Raw genomic sequence first — 19,317 nt, forward strand, 5'->3', positions numbered from 1 at the left:
GTCACAGATTAAAATTCAGCACTACATTTCAGACATCCTTTACCACAGCTGATGTGTCCTGTTCTGGGGGAGGTGCAACTTTATTTCCACCGGTGATTGTTAAAAATTGAACTACGGAATGACAGAACCTAAGCTTCCAGAAATATCTTGAAGGCAATGAGCGCATGCAGTTGCATTACAGCAGGCTGGGTCTTGGGATGGTGACAGCAAGGCGAGCCGCAAAGAATGTCTCGCTTACCTTCTCACTGGAATTTTACCAGTCGTGTTGGTCAGAAACGCCAGTTTCATCCAGCTGGAAAACAAAAGGAACACTGCCTCAGAGCGTCCCACCAGCACCTGCTCCAGCTCATTAAGAACTTTGAAGAAAGCCTTCTTCATACAGAATGTCTAATTTAAAACTCAGATGATTAGGAGACAAATTGAGGGCCCTCAGATTTTATTGCACTCAGTAAAATTTGAATTGAACTCAAGTTATACAATATTTTAATGCGTCTTGGTAACCCAACATATTTATCGTAAAATATCTATCGTCTGAAATTCAAACTTAAACTATAGAGTCCTATATTTGAAAATCTCACACCCTGAGGGGAATTAGAACTTGGATGTCTGTACTGAGCAAACCATGATGCCTGTTCACGCTTGTGCTGGGTTTCAGTTAGTTTTTACATGACCTCATAGGATATGAACCACTAGCCTTGGTGGTGTAGGGGCTGGCTCGGTTACTCTGTTTCAGTTAGCCATGGCAACAGGACTACAATCTCCCAGGCATGGGGACTTTCTCTGGAGACACATCCTCTGGAGAGGACACACAGTAGGTAAGCAGCCTGTGGCTGGGTGAACAGAAGCTCCATTGCCCAAAGAGCTGGTGTCTGCATCGGCCACTCAAGTATAAGTACGCTTTCCATTCACAGTAGGAAACAGTCTCTAGGTTCTCGCTAAGAAAATAAGCACAATGACTGAGTGATGGGAGGCAGTTGCACAGCAAATGGGAAGACGAGCTTTCGAGAGGCTTTCTGCTTTCATCCACGCAGTGATCTAGTTCTCTGGTGGAGGACTGTAAAGTTAAGGATCTGCCCAAAGTGGCAAAGCTGGGGTTTACAGCACCTGCCAAACATCTAGGAGATAGGAGCAGGAAGTGCCTAAAGGACTGATGGCCCCCAGAGTAAGGCGATGAATCAGTAGGTTGCTCTCTTGGTGCTAGAGCCTTGTTTTTCAGAGGGGGAAGATTGTCTCCACAAGGTCTACATATGCTTGCTGTGGTACCTCACCGCTACCTGCCACCCACAGCCCCTACAAAAGCAGGCAGTCACACACAATTATGGACCCTTGGTTGTCAGGAATTTCTATTTGAGAAACTGTCATTTATTTGTCCCTGAGCAGGGTTACAGCTCTCTATCAGTGTAGGAGACCATTTGGGAGTCCAGGAACAGTGAGCTGCAGTTAAGATCTTCAGGCCTTGATTGAATCACTGACTGATATTTAGAAAAACATTTGAAAGAACCCTGAGATCTGCGATCGCATATTAAACAGGAAGTGGTATTGCTGGGGGCAGGACTTCCTGCTACACCTCACCAGCAGATGCTTTTTCAAATGCTTCTCCTGGCTATAGCCTCAAATTGTCGGCTTTACGCAGTGGAGACCTGAGATACCCTAGCACCCAGCCAGGCATGCAGAGGCACCTAGCAGAAGACGGAGTTTAGAAGGCATAAACCCAATGCTTGTAACCCTTAGAGGACTGAGTGGCCAGTGGCTTTTGTGCATCAACCTTTTTTTTGGTTTTTTTGATGCATGTTCTGTGAAGGAGAGTCATCACATGTGCCTGGCTAAGTGGTATAAATACAGGCGTGTGCGTCACCTTCCAAATTCAGGGGTTCAGAAGGAAAGGCAGGCTAGGATTTGCCCGATCGTAGGCAATGCAGTCTTTATCTCGTGATCAGAACACTTGGTAGACAGTTCCTAAGAACAAGAGGTATTGCAAACAAAACTCACTGTTTCTTGAGGCATGTCATCGGACTGACGTTGTTTGCCCTGAAGTTGTGAATGATTGATCTCAGGCCTTCTACCCATTGCTAAAAAAAGAAGAAAAAAAAATCCCAGTGAGCAATCTTCTGCAGCAGGTACAGTGTTTTTACTAGATAGCCCGCCTCCTCTGTGCAATCAAACTACACACTCTCCTTCCATCACCTTTCTACCACATAGCCATCTATATTTTACATGCTTGTATTTTATTCTTTAATATAAAGCTTTCATTCTTCCTGTGGCATCTACAAGGCATGAAAGAAAGACTGGATTGCCTCAAAGAGATGCCACCCACTGCTTGACTTGCTAAGCTTTCTACATGCAGCCTGTTTAAATATAAGCCTTATTATTTTAGCTGCTCAGCTCTTTCTAAGCAATCTGTACAGTACATGCTGATACATTTACCTCCTCCATCTTAGAGGGCAATGTGAGGAGGCCCTTCATTGCAGCATCTGATTCGCTCCGTCTGTGCTGCTTACATAGCTTACCTGTCTGCATTTTCCAGCAAAGCCTTAAAAAGTAAGAAGATTTCTTGCCTGCTGCGAGGGTAACCAGAACAGGCAGGGATGTGCTCACATAATTTCTGTATAAGGACTTGGGCCTCAACTGTAGCTCATACCATCACTCCATGGGTTTACAAGGAAAAGTGAAGACAGATGGAGGATGTCAGGGAAGAACTTTGGGTCTGTAAAAGGGCATTTTACTAGAGAAGGCTAGCCCATGAACTAAAGCCAGCACTGCTCTTCGGTCCAACATCTGACACTAATGAATGCCCCCAAAGAGTGACACCTTGGCAGCATGCTTTGTAACAAACTGATGCTTAGGAATGGACAGAGTTAAGGCTCCTCTCCAGGCCATCCCTTCCCTCCCTAAGTTTACATCTAGAGCCAACGAAAGAACAGTATTCTGGATGGGTGGTAACATAAATGTGAACTCTGCTGTCATTGATCGCATGATGCCTTAAACTCAAGTTGAACAGATATAACCGGCTGTCACAGCTAGCATGCAAGTGTTCCAAAGTCATGACAAGGCTTCTAGGCACCGTGCTGAGAGTGCCCGGGAGAAACATAGTTGTCACCACAGAAATTCCGGCTGCATAGCACTTCCCAAGAGCACCAGGCTTCACGCCACGAGGATGGGAGATTTCATCTGTAGAAGGCCTGAGCTGCTGACTGAGTTATATGGGTGTGGGGTTTGGATTTTGGTATTTGCTGTCTTCTCATTTTAATTTTGGTAAAACATGCAGAACCTAAATGTTTCTCTCTCAGGGGCATTAGATAATTCAGCAAGTCCTGCACCCATCCCCCACCATCTGTGCCTTCCCCTTGACCTCCATGAGCTACCACCATTCTGATTTTTTTTGTCTATGCAAAAACACAGACTATGCTAGGCGTCTCAAACAAGACTAATCACGTAGGATTTGCCATGTTCTGACTGGCTTACTTCTCTAGGTATAATGCTCTAATTTAACATGTGAATGTCATGGGTCATCCACCCCTTCTTCCTTCGATGGGCACCTGAGCTCCTTCTTCATTTTGGATACTGTAAATAATGATATAAATTATTTTGCATTAAGTGCCCATAGGATCACACAAGAATTCTTTTAACTTTAAAGGGAGATGCCATGCTGCTTTCTGTGACAGCTATGTCATTCTCCATTTCTACCAACAGTGCACAAGGGTGCTAAGTCCTACATCCTCACTAGCGCCTATTTCTTTTATAGCGCCTATTTCATCCTGTTGGCTGTGAAGCTAATGGCTCTTGCTGCCTCTGAATGTTCCAGTCATTGCTAACAGCTTTCTGGTGGGAGATAGAAGGCCTCTGAGAGGCATCTTTCCTTCTGCAGCTGACAAAGGCCTTTTTTTTTTTTTTTTACTTTCTGAGAACTGCAAAGAGCATCAAAAGCTTCAACAAACAGGTAAGGTCTGGGTACGGAGAGAAAAAAAGAAATGAAATAGGAGCTTTAAAGAATTGCTTCGTTTCTCATCATCAGACCTCTGGTCCTCTGTCAGGCTAAATATGGACTTGGTTCCCGGGAGATTATCGAATATCCTGTTATTGGCCTAACAAACCACGGGCCCACACAGTTTCCCAGGAGCAGACAGAAAAAGCACAAATAATTTGGATGGCATTAACTGAGGGCATTTTCTCAACCTGAAGGTTTGAGTTATGTTCCAAAACACAGAACAAAGTCCCCAGTTTCCTAGGGCAAGTGGCTGGGGCAGAGAAAACAACACTGCTGTTTTTGATCGTGCTAATTTAGTTGTTTCTAGAAATAAGCTCCAAACATTGGGTGGGGGTGGGGGACATTCAGGAGGCTTAAGCTGCCTTCATCCATTTTTTTGAAAACAGCATTGGTGAAGACTCTTGTTTATTAGAATGGAAAGGTAATAACCTTTGGAGTCACCACAAGACCCACGCAGTAACAAATGCCGCCAACACCCTCAGGGTCTGCTCAGCACTGGGCATGGAGTCTGTGCTGTATTCACTTTGCAAAGATGAAAGCAAGACCAGGGGCCTTGCCCAGAGTCACAGAGCAGGGGCAGAGCAGGGGCAGTTACAGAGCTGTGGCAGGCCTTCCTGTTGGGGTATTTTCACTCAGTGGCTTGGTCCACCTCTCCCTGTCTAATGAAGGAAAGCTCTTCCATGCCTCCCCCAGATCCCTGCCATACTCAAGTCAAACACACAGTATACTGAGTCCTAGTGACTATAGGAAAAGCATTAATGCTAGGCAAACATTCTTTTCAAACACTAAATAGAGAGATGCCAGCAGGTGTCAGTAGAGTCCCAGAGTTTCCTTGGAAGTTTTGCTAGGCGTGAGTTACAAGCATGTTGATGCTTTGATTATTGCCAGATTAACAGTTTTAAAATGGTGATTTAAGATATATCTGTTTGAATTGCTTAAAATAATTTATCAGCATGACACCTTTAGAGGTGCATCTTGGAGGCCTTGGGTAACAGCCAGGTCTGTTGGGGCCTTCGGCCTGCCACATTGGGCACTTTCTCGTACTCTTGTCCTGAGTAGACACAAGCAACCTGGGTGCAACATAACTTGGCCATGGCACGAAGCAGCACCTGACCATGAAAGAGGGGTGTGGTTTCTCTGCTGTCCCGGCAGACTGTAGCTTCACTAAACTCTCTCACCTTTTAAAATTTAGTTTTATTTATTTTATTTCTGCTGAATATTGAAGCCAACACCTTGAGCACACCAAACACACATTCCACCACCGATAACCCTTTATTCTCTCACTCTTTAATCCTTTCTAAATTAAGACTTGTATCTCTTCTCCAGAAAAATAGAATCCTTGAGGACACATCTGAAGGAATTTTCTGGGCATGTAGGAGACAGAGTAGTTCCTGGGGACACTGGGCCTATCTTGTAGCACTCCTTGACCTTATTTGCTCCATGCAGACAGTCAAACAGCACCCAAACTCCTGGCAAATGTTTGGGCCTTGCTCCGTATCTATCTTCTTGCTGTACAACGCTAGGAAACACTGTCCCAAACAAAAAGAGCCCATCCCCATTAAGAGAATGCAGAAACACGCAGTTACAACAAAACTAGACTAAAACCACACAAATTTAAACTAAGCAGAAATGTTTTTCCTTAAAAAAAAATAAATAAGACACAGGCAAGGGGGTTCTCTGCAAGTTCAAGGTCAGATTGGTCTAAAAACCTCAGGAAGCCAGCATTGTGGTTTAGCTTCCTCCTCCCTATTCCGTGTCCTAGGTTCCAGTCCAGCTTTTTCTAGAGCTAAAATCACTCCAAATCTTCTTATTCATCCCAGGAGACCACCAACATCACCCCAAATCTTCTTATCCCAGAAGATCACCAACATCATCCCAAATCTTCTTATTCGTCCCAGGAGACCACCAACACAATTTCACTGCATCCTTCAGATCCTGCTCTACACACACTGGGAATCATCCCAAGGAAATATGCCCAAAAGTTGCCATAGACCTGCTAGTTTAAGTACCCCAGTAGCTAGGAGTGGAGGTACACACTGGCAAACCTAGGTGCCAGCGTGGGATATACTGTGAGAGCTTCTCTCTCCCTTCCTCCCTCCCTCCATCCCTCCCTCCCTCCCTCCCTCCCTCCCTCCCTCCCTCCCCATGCCTCCCTCCCTCCCCATACCTCCCTTCCCTTACCTTCTGTACCAGAATCAGGATAACTTATAAGTTATTAAAATGTAAGCAGTCACGTCTAACCTCTTGACTCAGTATGTAGGAATCGGGTGTCATAGAATAGGGAACAGAAATCTGTTTCTAATTTTTAATTTTTGGGGATAGGGCATGTAAACTAGGGTGTCACAAATGGGAGGTGAGTGCTTTAACACTGACCCATAGCCTCAGCCCAGAGAAATCTGTTTCTAATTAAGTTTTGCAGTTGATTCTTCTGTAAACTGCTGTGAAATAATGCTCTTGTACATTATAAAGATTTATCACTCATATTGGCTTAATAAAACACTGATTGGCCAGTAGCCAGGCAGGAAATATAGGCAGGGGAGCAGACTAGGTGGCTTCTAAGAAGAGGAAAGGCAGAGACATAGTTGCCAGTCAGAAACAGAGGGAGCAAGATGAGAATGCCTCTTGAGAAAGGTACCAAATCACACAGCTAAACATAGATAAGAATTATAGGTTAATTTAAATTTCAAAAGCCAGTTAGTAATAAGCCTAGGCAATAGGCCAAACAGTTTATAATTAACATAAGGGTCTGTTTATTTGGGACTGAATGGCTACAGGACCAGATGGGACAGAAACTTATGTCTACAGTAAAGTCTAACTGAAGAAACAAGTTCTAAACATACACATACAGACACATGGAAACACACAGACACACACACACACACACATAGACAAATGGATGGATAGACATACACACATAGACACACATGGACCATGCCACAAACACTCCACTCAGTTGTGATTCTCAGCCATGGGCAGCAAGATTTCCAGGGAACTTGTTAGTAATGTAGTCTTGGGTGTCATAGCAGATGAGATGCCAGCATCTACATTTGCCAGGTGAGCCTAAGCATATTCATTTAAAAAGTACTCCATCCCAACTTAAGCCTCCTACTGCCCCATCCAGGAGGGTCTAGCTACGTTGTTTCTGTGGGAATCTGTTTAAGCCACAATAAAATGCTATAACTAGGTGGCCTATAGACAAAATACATTTATTTCTCATATTTCTGGAGGCTGGGAAGACTGAGATCAAAGAACCAGCAAATGCGGTTAGTGAGTGTCCATGTTCTGGTTCACAGAGAGTGCCCTCTAGCTATGTCTGCACATTGTGGGAAAATGACATGTGTCTCCCAGGGCTCCCTTTATTTCTCTCCAAACTTCCCACTCTCACAATCCCATCTCCTCCTATAATGTCATTGTCTTAGGGACTAAAAGTTCAAAGCATGAACACAGTGGGACTTACAGCTTTAAGGAAGCTGATGTTGTAAGTATGGTGCAACAAAAGCAACTTAAGGGAGAAACCTGTATTCTGGCTTAAAATTCAACTGCAGTCTATCAGGGCTGGGAAGCCAAGGAACAAGGACCTTGCTGGTGCAGCTGGGTGCATCCATCCAGTCAGGAAGCAGATGGTAATGGATGCTTGCTAATGTTGAGCTCCTTTTCTTCAATGTATTCAGTCCAGAATCCTCTGCCTGTCCTAACCACAATTAAGATGCCCCCCCCCCCATTAATTAATGTAGTCAAGACAATCCCCTACAGGCAGGCCCAGAAACTCAGCTTTCAGATTCTAGATTCTATGACACTAACCATCACAGATGTCATACTAACACCTTGAGGCAAGTACCCCTCCTTTGGGGTTGTTTCTCTGTGTATTTTGGTCACAGTCATGGTTGGGAAGGCTAGTGAATACTTAAGAAATTTTGGAGCAGGTTTCTAGAGTGGTGATTTAACTACTTCCTAGGTCCTTATCAGAAATTCCCTACGGGTCCCCATTATTCTGCACTTTAACCCTACAGACAACTTGAAGTCTCACAATCCAAAGGAGGAGCAGAAGGAGAGAGAGCACGAGCAAGGAACTCAGGACCGCGAGGGGTGCACCCACACACTGAGGCAATGGGGATGTTCTATCGGGAACTCACCAAGGCCAACTGGCCGGGGTCTGAAAAAGCATGGGACAAAACCGGTCTCACTGAACATAACAGACAATGAGGACTATTGAGAACTGAAGAACAATGGCAATGGGTTCTTGTTCCTATTGCACGTAATGGCTTTGTGGGAGCCTAGGTAGTTTGGATGCTCACCTTAATAGACCTGGATGGAGATGGGTGGTCCTTGGACCTCCCACAGGGCAGGGAAACCTGCTTGCTCTTTGGGCTGAGGAGGGAGGAAGACTTGATTGGGGGAGGGGGGGTAATGGGAGGTGGTGGCGGGGAAGAGGCAGAAATCTTTAATAATTAAATAAATTAATTAATAATAATAAAAAAAAGAATCACTATAAGCCAGCGCACGCCTTTAATCCCAGCACTCGGGAGGCAGAGGCAGGCGGATCTCTGGGAGTTCGAGGCCAGTCTGGTCTACAAGAGCTAGTTCCGGGACAGGCACCAAAGCTACAGAGAGACCCTGTCTCGAAAAACCAAAAAAATAAAAATAAATAAATAAAAAACAACCATAAGAATCACTGTAGTGTGCATAGGAGAGAAAAAGACAACCGAAGGGGACATGATTGCCGGAGGATGAGCCAGAATTAGGAGACTGCCGCCTTATCCATCAGGAACTGAGAGATTGTTTTATATTAATTATAACTCATTTTCCTTATACATAATTTATGTATAATAACCATTAGGCTTTTGAATCAGGTTGTTCAAATGAGAAATAACCACCCTCAGATAGAGTATTGCCATTCAGAACATTTCTATATTTGAAATCTTCATTCCCTGGTTTTTGATAAAACCTTTCAAGCACCCATTTCCCCCACTGCATTGCCGAAGTCATTTATGGAGAGTTTCAGCTATTACCATGGCAGTGCAAACTGCCACAGGCAGCTTGGTTAAGGAGATGCAACACAGTCATGGAAACCCCGAGCTGCTAGTTTCTACGATCCCATGGGCAGCATGGGTCGGCCTGAAAAGAGCCTGTTCGTGAACAAAATTGGGAAGTTTGTGCATAAAATTAAAACAGTAGCTAATATGAAGAGTGGGTTTCTTGGGAGAATGCTTACCATACCACACCACAGAAACCAGAGAGCGGTACATGCCCCAGGATAGTGGTAATGATCAGAATATGACTTGGACCACTGACTCCAGTCAGCAAGAGATTCCAGGGGCCAATGACCAACAGTTCAGATTCTCATGTCACCATAGCCCTCAGCATAGGACTCAGGTCCAAGAACTAAGAAACTGCACAGGGTAGATGTTGAGTAAATAGGAGCTGACTAAGAACGTTTATATGCTACAGACCAAGCATTAAATTGTGTTACTACCTAAATACCTTACATTCATTTATGAAACTCTAAGACTTTAACAACAACAACAATAATAATAAAGTTTAAAAAAAAAAACATGTCTACTTTCTCCTGGCTCCACCACAGAGAAATTCAGGCACTTGGCATAACTCCCAAGGTGCTGGGACTCTTGCATGCAAATAGACAACGATAGTGTCAAAGGCAAGAACAAACCAGGCAAGGAAATCTGAAAGTCACCTCCAATGATGGACATGAATAAAGAGAGGAAGATGACAGAGTTGGGCTATGATGATGGCGCTAGGGCAGCACGGCCAGCTGAAAAGCCCGAGGTGGACAGTGAGATTCCTGAGTTGCGATAACAAATAACAAACCACCCCTGAGGCAAGGGACCAGGAATGTAAGAGAGGTCTGTCTGCAACTCGGTGGAGAAAGACAACCCAATCATAATCACAGAGGCTCTCAGGAAATGACTGAAATTTTCATCATGTGTCTGAATTTGGATGGAGAGGTATGAGAGCTGAAGAGAGTGACCAGAGCCTTTTCCTTGACACAGTCTAAAAATCTCTGAGCCATAGACAGTCTTCATCCTTTCCGGAGAGAAGCTGGAGAAAACTAAAGAAAAACCAGATTCCTACACCACTTTCTGGATTGGAGGATGAGTGGCTGAGTAGCAAGCAGGCTATGCATATGGGTGGCATGTTTGTCAGGCAGAGCTGGCGAGGCTTGGGTGGTATTTAGATACTCCTGGTCAGGATTAGTGCAGTCGCTCAGACAGTCAAAACAGCCAGTCAGTCTGGCTGGTTATCTTGACAACACTGGAGAGTTAGGTCAAAGAGGACCTTTAAATAGTCACTAGAGAGGGGAGGGCAAACACCACAGTGCTGTTCTCGGTAATAACTCAGGCAAGTGTCACTTCAGATGCCATCTGTCCACTGGCATTACTCAGGCTTTTTTCATTGCCTAAGACTGATTTCAAAGATATCTTGTAACATGAATCTACAGAATCTTATCCCACTTACTCCACAGAGTGTTACATATAAAAGAGGAGAAAGAAAACTTAGGCATAGTCAACATATGTAGAGGCTTTATGCTTGCTTTTATCTCCTGACTTCAGATAAATGGCATGTGTTAATGCTTCGAAGTCTGAAGTACACCTATATCCCTACAAAGCCCCAAGAGCATTTTAAAAGAAAATGAGGTAATTCCATTTAATTCATACAACACTCATCTGACATTCATATGGGGTGCTCTAAAATATTTGAGGAACTTTAAATTTTTGAGAAAACTAAGAGCATCAATCTTCATCTGTCAGAAACCACCAGTTTCCTTTGGGATATATTTGTCTCAACGGTAGATACTGCAGCATCCTGATGGCAAAGAATGAGGAGGCAGCTGGTGTGTTCAAGTCCATACACAAAGATTCCCAAGGTCACATTCCTCCAGATAATGCACCAACTGACACTGTTTGTAAAATTATTTTAGGCCAAAGTAAATGTTCTTTTGACCTGCAGATCATGTTACCTGTCCAGTTTCTTTCTATGTTACAGAACATCAGTCAGAGGTTCTCTGACTGGTTCTGTCCAGATAGCCAGCACCAACCTGTTTAGTTGAGTAAATAGGAGCTGACTAAGAATGTTTATATGCTATAGACCAAGCACTAAATTGTGTTACTACCTAACACAAAAAGAAAAAAGGAAGGAAGGAAGGAAGGAAGGAAGGAAGGAAGGAAGGAAGAAAGGAAGAAAGGAAGAAAGGAAGAAAGGAAGAAAGGAAGAAAGGAAGAAAGGAAGAAAGGAAAAGAAAGGAAAAGAAAGGAGAAAAGGAGGGAGGGAGGGAAGTGGGAAATAGCTAAACACTCTTAACCCTCCTCACTGAGCTCCCCATGAGGGTAAGAGTGCCTCCCAATGTGCTCTCTTGATCCCAACAGTGTTATGATGGTAGATGTCTCTAAGCACATACCTCCCACAGAATAGCAACCTCATTAAAGTTATTCACTTAAGCACTGCAGTAAAAGCATACTGGTCTCACTTCTGTCTTTATACTGGTGAGAAAATTTTATAGCTCTGAGAGCAGCACAGCAGTGTTAGAACTCAGAGACCAAGAGCAGAGCCTGGCACCAAGGGTGCATAACATCAGAGTTGATGTGACCTGGGCAAGTTCAACGCTTAAGGCCACATCTCTTCTATGTCAGGAGGACCATCATTAAGACTCACTCAGTTTCATTGTTGTGATATTAGATAATATGTACAACACTTTGAAGAGTGCCTGATACATATCTAAAATTCTTAGGACTAGAAGTGTTTGGGATTTCTTCAGATTATGGAATATTTGCATATATAATATGTTTTAATATTATAACATTATCATATATTATAATAATATTATAAATTATAATAATATAAATTACATTATGTTATAAATATAATATAATATTACATTATATTTATAGTTTATACTAAGTTAATACCCTGGCTTAGTTAGGTTTTCATTATTGTGATAAAACACCATGATCATAAGCAACTTGAGGAAGAAAGGGTTTATCCCATCTTACATTTCCAAGTAACAGTCTGTCATACAAAGGAAAGGAAGGGCAGGAACTCAAGTGGGACAGGAACCTGGAGGCAGGAACTGATACAGAAGTCATAGGGGAAGGCTTCTTACTGTGTGTACCCTTAGCTTGCTCAGGCATGGCATCACTTAGTGGGCAGGGCATTCCTATAGCAATCATCAATAAAGAAAATAAACCATAGGCTGCCAGGACAATATTGTTAGGGACTTTCTCTGTTGAGATTTCCCCTTCTAAAATGATTCTGTTGGTGCGGGACAATTGTCTATATTCTGTCAATTATGTTTTAAATAAACGCTGATTGGCCAGTAGCCAGGCAGGAAGTATAGGCGGGACAACCAGACAGGAAGTAGAGGTGGGGCAATGAGAACAGGAGAATTCTGAGAAGAGGGAAGCTCCCTCTGCAATCCAGCACAGACACAGGAAAAGGAAGATGTGACCTGCCCCACCAAAAAAGGTACCAAGCCATGTGCCTAACATAGATAAGAATAATGGTTTAATATAAGTTATGAGTTAATAAGAAGCCTGAGCTAATGGGCCAATCAGTTTATGATTAATATAGACCCCTGCGTGATTTCTTTGGGACTTAAGGACTACAGGAACCAGGCAGGACAAGGACTGGGTGAGACAGAAACCTCAGGCAACACTCCGTAGTTTGTATCAAGTTCACACAAAACTAGCCAGTGCAGCTGAAATGCAGTATCTTGGGGATGGGCCATCTGTAAGCATAATGTTCATTTGTGCTTTATATACACCATAATCACATACCTTGATGGGAATTTTCCACAATATTTCCACTGTACCTACACTGTGATTATAACCTGTCACACCAGGCATTCAGCTCCATTTCTCATTCACGCCTATACTACACTGTAGAGCATATCTGATCTAGAATTCGGAAATTTAGGATGTTCACCTTATATTAGTATTAGGGGTCAGCACAATTTCTGGAAAGTATCATGTTTTCAGCTTTGAGGGCCATATATGTTCTTCACTGCATAGTTTTCATGCTCTGTTTAACAACAGATTTAAAAATAAATAATTTCAGCTCTTTAATCACTGGCTGTAAGGGCTGTGCTCCCAAACCCCGAAGTAGGATTAAATTACTTGCTACAGATAGTAAAGCTCGGGGGCAATTGACCTGTACCTTAAGTAAGATGGCTTACCCGCATTTGTGTGTTACCTATTATACAAATGCATTTATGTATGCCCATATGCGCGCGTGCACGCGCGCACACACACACACACAATGGAAGTTTTTGTGAGCAGTAAAAACTGGAGCTCTATGGAAAATGAAGAGGCACTTTAAAGCTAGTGATATTTTTCCTTCCACAAATCAATAAGAAAAGTGCAAACTTCACAATAGCTTGTGTGGCCATGAGTCTAGCTCACCCCGCGCCTACTACTGGAGGCGTCTGATAACCTGGGCTGAAATGAGCTGCCTTGGAAAGGCCCTAGATTCTGCTCCTCCACTAGGAAATTTCAGAATACAATGGTGGGGGGCATCAGCAATGAAAAGAACATCTCTCATGAAGACCACAGCATTTCAAAGGGAAGTGCTCCAGAAGCTGGACACTATGCAAAGGAAAAAAAATCTAAAACACCAAGAAAGTCTCCCTCAAAGGTCACAGGGATTTGGTGACATTTAAGTCCAGGACCATGTTTTAAAGACTAGCAAATCAATGTGCTGCAACATCTAATGATAAAATGGGATACTTTATGCTCATAAACAGCAGGAAGCCAACTGATAAAAGGCCATACTAGGGCTACAGGCAGGGGTTGTGGAGGCAGGGTGGGCTTCCTCTCTGGATGAAGAAAATACTTTAGAACTAGATGGCGGTGTGGTTATACAACACTACAGTGCAATAAACAGCACTTGTTCCTTTTGAAACAGTTTTATATAAGCAGATTTCATTGCCATTGTAAGAGATGACACAGAAGCTGGAAAATTCATTTTAAGAGATTTCTGGTTTTGTTTGATTGTTTGCATGCTTCTGCACCTCCTATGCAGAATGCAGCACTAACTCCAATCTGTTTTCTAATAACAGAAGATGTACCTAAGCCAGGTGACTAGCCCACTAGTACCACAGATTGATTGGCAGTCCAAAGTAGCAACTCTCTGCTGATATTGAAATGAGAGTTGGTGTATGGGACTCACTCCCCGACAGTTGATAACTGCAGGGGGAGATAACACAATTTAGGCTCTAAATGGGGGCCTTCGGGCTGCCATGCCATCTGAGACACAGCTCACTGTGACTCCACTCTTGGAGCGTTTATGCAGAGACTCCATCTGGGAAATGCCTTCTTTCCTTCATTCTGACAACCTGGCAGCCAGCTTTCCAGACCCATCCAAATGTCCCTCTGAGGGCCTGGTCTCCCACCATTTGGAAAGGTCCTTCTGTAGATGGTGTTTGGTTCGTTACCGGTGTTTGGCACTAAACAATTTTCATTTACATTTGTCTCTATTTTCCTAATGCCTTTTGCTTGGTTGTCCTTATTCTGTTTCTATGGGTATGCACTGTAATAAACCTACTAATCTAGGAACCATTTTTATCTCACTTTGCCTGTCATTTGATTAGGAAAGGAAAAGATTGCTTCTCTTGTAGAAATTACTGTCGCTGAGGTTCAATGTTATCAAGTAGGGGAATCTAGATCACCTTTATTGATTCAGGGCAATCTCTTTTCTCTAGTGTCAACCAGGGACAAATTAGTCTTCCTCCCTGTAGTTCACATAAAGAAGAAACCTACCAATTTTTTTCACATTCTCCCACAGGCCTTCTCATACCTTGGTGTACACAGGAAGTATCTGAGTATCTTGGCAAAGGGCAGGTTTTGCCTCAATAGATCTGGGATTAGCTCCTAAGTGACGTGGCCTGTTGAGTTCTGACCATACTTTGAGCAGTGGGGTTCTTGCCCTATGGTCTTACCATACAATCATCTCCTCAGAAGGTAAAGCATCTGTGGTATTCTTCTTTGAGCACAAGTCTCGACCTTTCAGCACCACCTCCACAGACTCTTCAGTCAGTAATGTGGCTTGGCACTCAGAACTAGCTACGGTCCTAGCCAAACTCAGAAACAAAATGTTCACTCCAGTCTTTTCACTTTGGCGTGAAAATGCCAACTGTCAGTTTTGGAAGCCTGAAAAACACACACACACACACACACACATAGTGGTGGGGAGGGAGTAACATTCTGGTACACACCACACACACATGCACAGAAACACACACACACAGAGAGAGAGAGAGAGAGAGAGAGAGAGAGAGATGTTGCCATACACACACACACACACACACCCTCTATGCCTACTATGTTTGAGTCTCACTGTGAGGCAAGGCAGTGAAAAGACTTAGTGAGTACTGTGGGGTGGGCGGAGGTTCAGATTTACAAGTGAGCCAATTAAGAACGCAGCAGGTACCAGGTAGTGTTGGTACACACCTTTGATCCCAGCACTCAGGAAGCAGAGGCAAGCAGATCTATGTGAGTTCAAGGCCAGCCTGGTCTGCAGAGCAAGTTCCAGGACAGGTTCCTAAACTACACAGAGAAACCCTTTCGGGGGGATGGGGACAGAACGAAGTAGGAAGCACAGCTCACACCAGCAGGTGAACACTGGTTCCCTCAGATTTCCATAGGAATGTGGGACATTAACGCTAGTGATGGAGTTGATTCCCATAGCCATGGTTTCCATATTTAAGTGTGTAGCACAATCACCTGGAGGGCAAATTACATCACTAGAACATGAGTTTCTGGTTCAGAAGGGCTGAGACCGGGTCTTGGGGGCTCTGTAGGAACTACCCTCTACAATCGAAACCACAAGTTAAAAAATGGTATTGTAATGTTTAGGGGCGTAGCTCAGTGGTAGAACATTTGCTTAGAATACAGAAGACCCTGGTCTTCCCTAGCACAGCAAAAACAAATCAAACTCAAACTAACAAAAACTCCTCTAAGGAACAGAATTTTAACATGGGATGCTTTGAAAGCAAGCAAGGACTCTCTGGAGTCACAGGAGAAGCTAGTCAACCCCAGGTGCCTTTTCTTTACCTGCCTAGGCGACTCCATGTGCAGATTGGCAGAGTAGGCAGTTCCACATGCTATAGACATTTTTACACTCTGGGGACGTGGTAGTTTGAATGTAATTAGTCCCCATAAGCTCATAGGGAGTGGCACTATTAGAAGGTGTAGCTTTGTTGGAGTGGGTATGGCCTTGTTGGAGGAAGTGTGTCATTGTCGGGGCAGGCTTTGAGGTCTCTTATGCTCAGGATGTCGCCCAGTGTTGCAGACCATTTCCTGTTGCCTGCAAGATATAAGACCCTTAGCTACTTCTCCAGCATCACGCCTGCCTGCATGCCTCTATGCTCCTCACAATAATAATGGACTGAACCTCTGAACAGTGTGTAAGCCCCTCCCCAAACGTTTTCCTTTAGAAGAGATGCCATAGTCATGGTGTCTTTTCACAGCAATAGAAAACCTAAGACAGGGGGTTTTAAAATTGCGGATCCAGGACTGAAATCTACCTATATCCAATCGAACATCACCTACTGCCAGGTCCCCGGGAAGCCTGTAAGAACTTTCCTAGACTCCACATGCAAGTTTCTGATTATTAAAGATGGAGGGGGCCTGAGAATTCACATTGCTCAAAGCGCCTGGCTGAGGCCAAGGCTAGAGGCCTGATTCCTTGGAGGTCCTCAAGACTTGAACATTCAACAGGAACTAGACTGAGCTCTTTGAGGCTCTGCAGGATGTTAGCAGAGCCAACAGAAGGAAGTTAAGTAGAGAACCTGATTTCGTCTTCCTAGGAAATCTAAGACTAAATCCCTTCTCCGGGAACCTCTGTAGTAAGTCTTCCAGTCAACATAATTCAAGTTCAACAAAGTACTTTTAACATTCAACTCAGTTTCTTAAAAATGGTATTTTATTGCTTGTAATAAATTATACACTCGACTATCATTTTGAGATCTAAAAAAGAACACATACTATTTTTCATAATTTGATTTCTACAGTAGTTATGCGTTTATTTGGTGACTTAGTCACAAACTATCATTTACGAAGTTCACCAAATATTTACAACCTGAAAAAAGTATAATGAGTGGTATGGAAAATTGTCTAAGCTCAATTCCAATCTCTGCATTTGGAACCTCACAATAACAGCTTATTTTTGTAATCAAAGGGAAATTCAAGTTGCTATAAAATGGCAGATTTATTTGTGGAAATGTTAAATGAGGGCTGCGCTTGAGTCTGGTGCACAGCACAGAGACTGGGGTTTTGAGCGGCTGTGCAGCACCAGCTGTAACTTAATGAAAGACATCTGAACTCCTCTTTGCTGGAGTCTGAAACCCTTCTGAGCGAGCTGTGTTCTGAGAAAGAAAGAAAAAAAATACGAGGAAACCAGAGTTGTTTTTCTAACTAAATAAGTTGTTGTAAGCTTGCTATTAAATAATTTGCATAGCTTATGATAAAATAATGGGCAAAGAGATGAAGATGGCTTGGTGGGAAATAAAGAGCCTTATTACAGTTGATTGAAAAATGGGCCAAAGCTTTTAGCATGAGGATGCTTCTCTTCTCAAGTGCTTCTAGGTACAAGACAGATAAGACACGCCTATTACCTGGCTGCGTGCTGGGCTTGGGGTACAAGTGGTAGCAATGTGTTAACCATTCTCTTTTAACACAGAGGGGGCTTTACAGGAGAGAAAATGAGAACTACATTTCCTGACTGGAAGGGCAGGAAGGATTTAGGTAAGCAGGATATAATGATCCAGGTTGGGAAGAGGCCAAGACGGCAGGGTCAAAACCTCCAGTCTTGTCATGGATTCTTAGTGGCAGCAATCTCATTACATCCTGAAAAATGACTCTAAAAATAACACCCTTGAATTGTAGATCATTCTGTTCCCCCTTGGACTGCCATCAAATCACATTTTCTCAGTTTGCTTGTCAAATACCATTTTCCTAGCTCTCCCAAAGCTAATTTGTATAAAATCAAAGTGTAAGACTCTGAGGTGATACAGTTGCCCTCCCCAGCCCTCATTGTACTTTCAATGATGCTGGTGAGTCATGGCTGAAAACATTAAACGAAAATTGAAGCAAACTACCTAAAATTATAACTTGTACACCTCCTGGTAGCAGAATCAAATCTCATACTGGCCCATTCTATACACCAGGGATCTGAGTCACCCCTTTTAACAGTGGGTCCGCATCGCATGCACCGCCCTCTTGGTAGGCACTGATAGTTACCTCATTAACATTTTATTTGACTTAATAATGTCCTCAAGCATCAACGTACTGATGCTGGCAATTTTTTCACCATATATCTTTAAGAGTCATCTATGGTTATTTTTATGCAGTTACTTTCTTCACATATTAAATTTTATCAGATGCATTTATGGGGGTGAGGAAAAGAGGTGTGGCTAGAGCTTGGTAACATTTGTGATTTCAGACATTCATGGTGAGATCTTGGAACCTATTTCCCCCAAATTAGGCCAAGAATATTGTATATTTTAACCGCCTGGGTTGATGTGTTCAACATAACTATCTTCAAAAAACAAGCATTTATCAAGTACTCTTCTGGAAAGCAGGATAATAAATAAGGAAGGGCTGAAGTGTTGTGAAAGGACAGAGCGGCAGCGGCTAATGGTACAGCAGGGACTTGTGGAGAACCAGGAAAAAACAAACAAACAAACAAACAAACAAACCAACAAACCTTCCCATAAACACGGGAAAAAGAAAACCACCACCAGCAAATCCCCAGGAGGGCAGGCAGGGAAGCTGAGGCTGGATTTCAGATTTACAGACCTTAGAGTTTCCCAGGTTGTGATAGCCCTCACCTGAAAGGGTTTATCTTCAGCTGCTGTTCTGAGGGTGGACTAAAAGGGGCAAGGACAAGGTGAAGACACTAATAAAAAGATGCGTGGCAAAGAGGAGTAGAGGAGCTTTGGTCAGGACCAGAGTGCAGAACAGCAGTGGTAAGGAGCAACTGTACTCTGGATACTCCGGGGAGGTGAAGCTAGTATAATAGGTAAGAGAAGGGTTGGGGAAATGAGAGGAAGGTGTGGTGGTCCTGGCAGAGCAGCTGAGATGACTGTACAAGGAACAGAAATGGCAGGTGAAAGGTTTGGCTAGGAATTCGTTTAAGATGCCCTATTAGGGAGGAGAAAGAGAATGGTGTCCAAACCTTCTCAGTTAGTGAGAGTGTCGTCAAGGTTAGTTTGTTTATTCAGCATTGAGAGCAAATAAAGAAGGCACAAGCTGAGCTTCCAGAATGGTATTTTGTTGTTGTTGTTGTTGTTGTTTTTTATAAGAAGTTCATCTCTGGAAAAA

General features: G+C 43.3%; 1 protein-coding gene across 7 annotated transcripts in view; it reads right to left on the reverse strand.

Annotated features, from left to right (window-relative positions):
* Positions 1-19,317, reverse strand: part of Plcb4 (phospholipase C beta 4) — a 371,211-nt gene that overhangs the window by 84,869 nt on the left and 267,025 nt on the right. For all 7 annotated transcript variants that reach the window (XM_057780480.1, XM_057780478.1, XM_057780479.1 and 4 more), the window contains 2 exons: positions 1,990-2,069; positions 239-292 (listed from right to left, as the gene is read on the reverse strand). In XM_057780480.1, coding sequence (XP_057636463.1) covers positions 239-292; positions 1,990-2,069 — 134 coding nt within the window. The remainder of the gene's footprint in view (positions 1-238; positions 293-1,989; positions 2,070-19,317) is intronic.

Source organism: Chionomys nivalis, chromosome 9, assembly GCF_950005125.1.
Source record: "Chionomys nivalis chromosome 9, mChiNiv1.1, whole genome shotgun sequence".
NCBI classification, from domain to species: Eukaryota; Metazoa; Chordata; class Mammalia; order Rodentia; family Cricetidae; genus Chionomys; species Chionomys nivalis.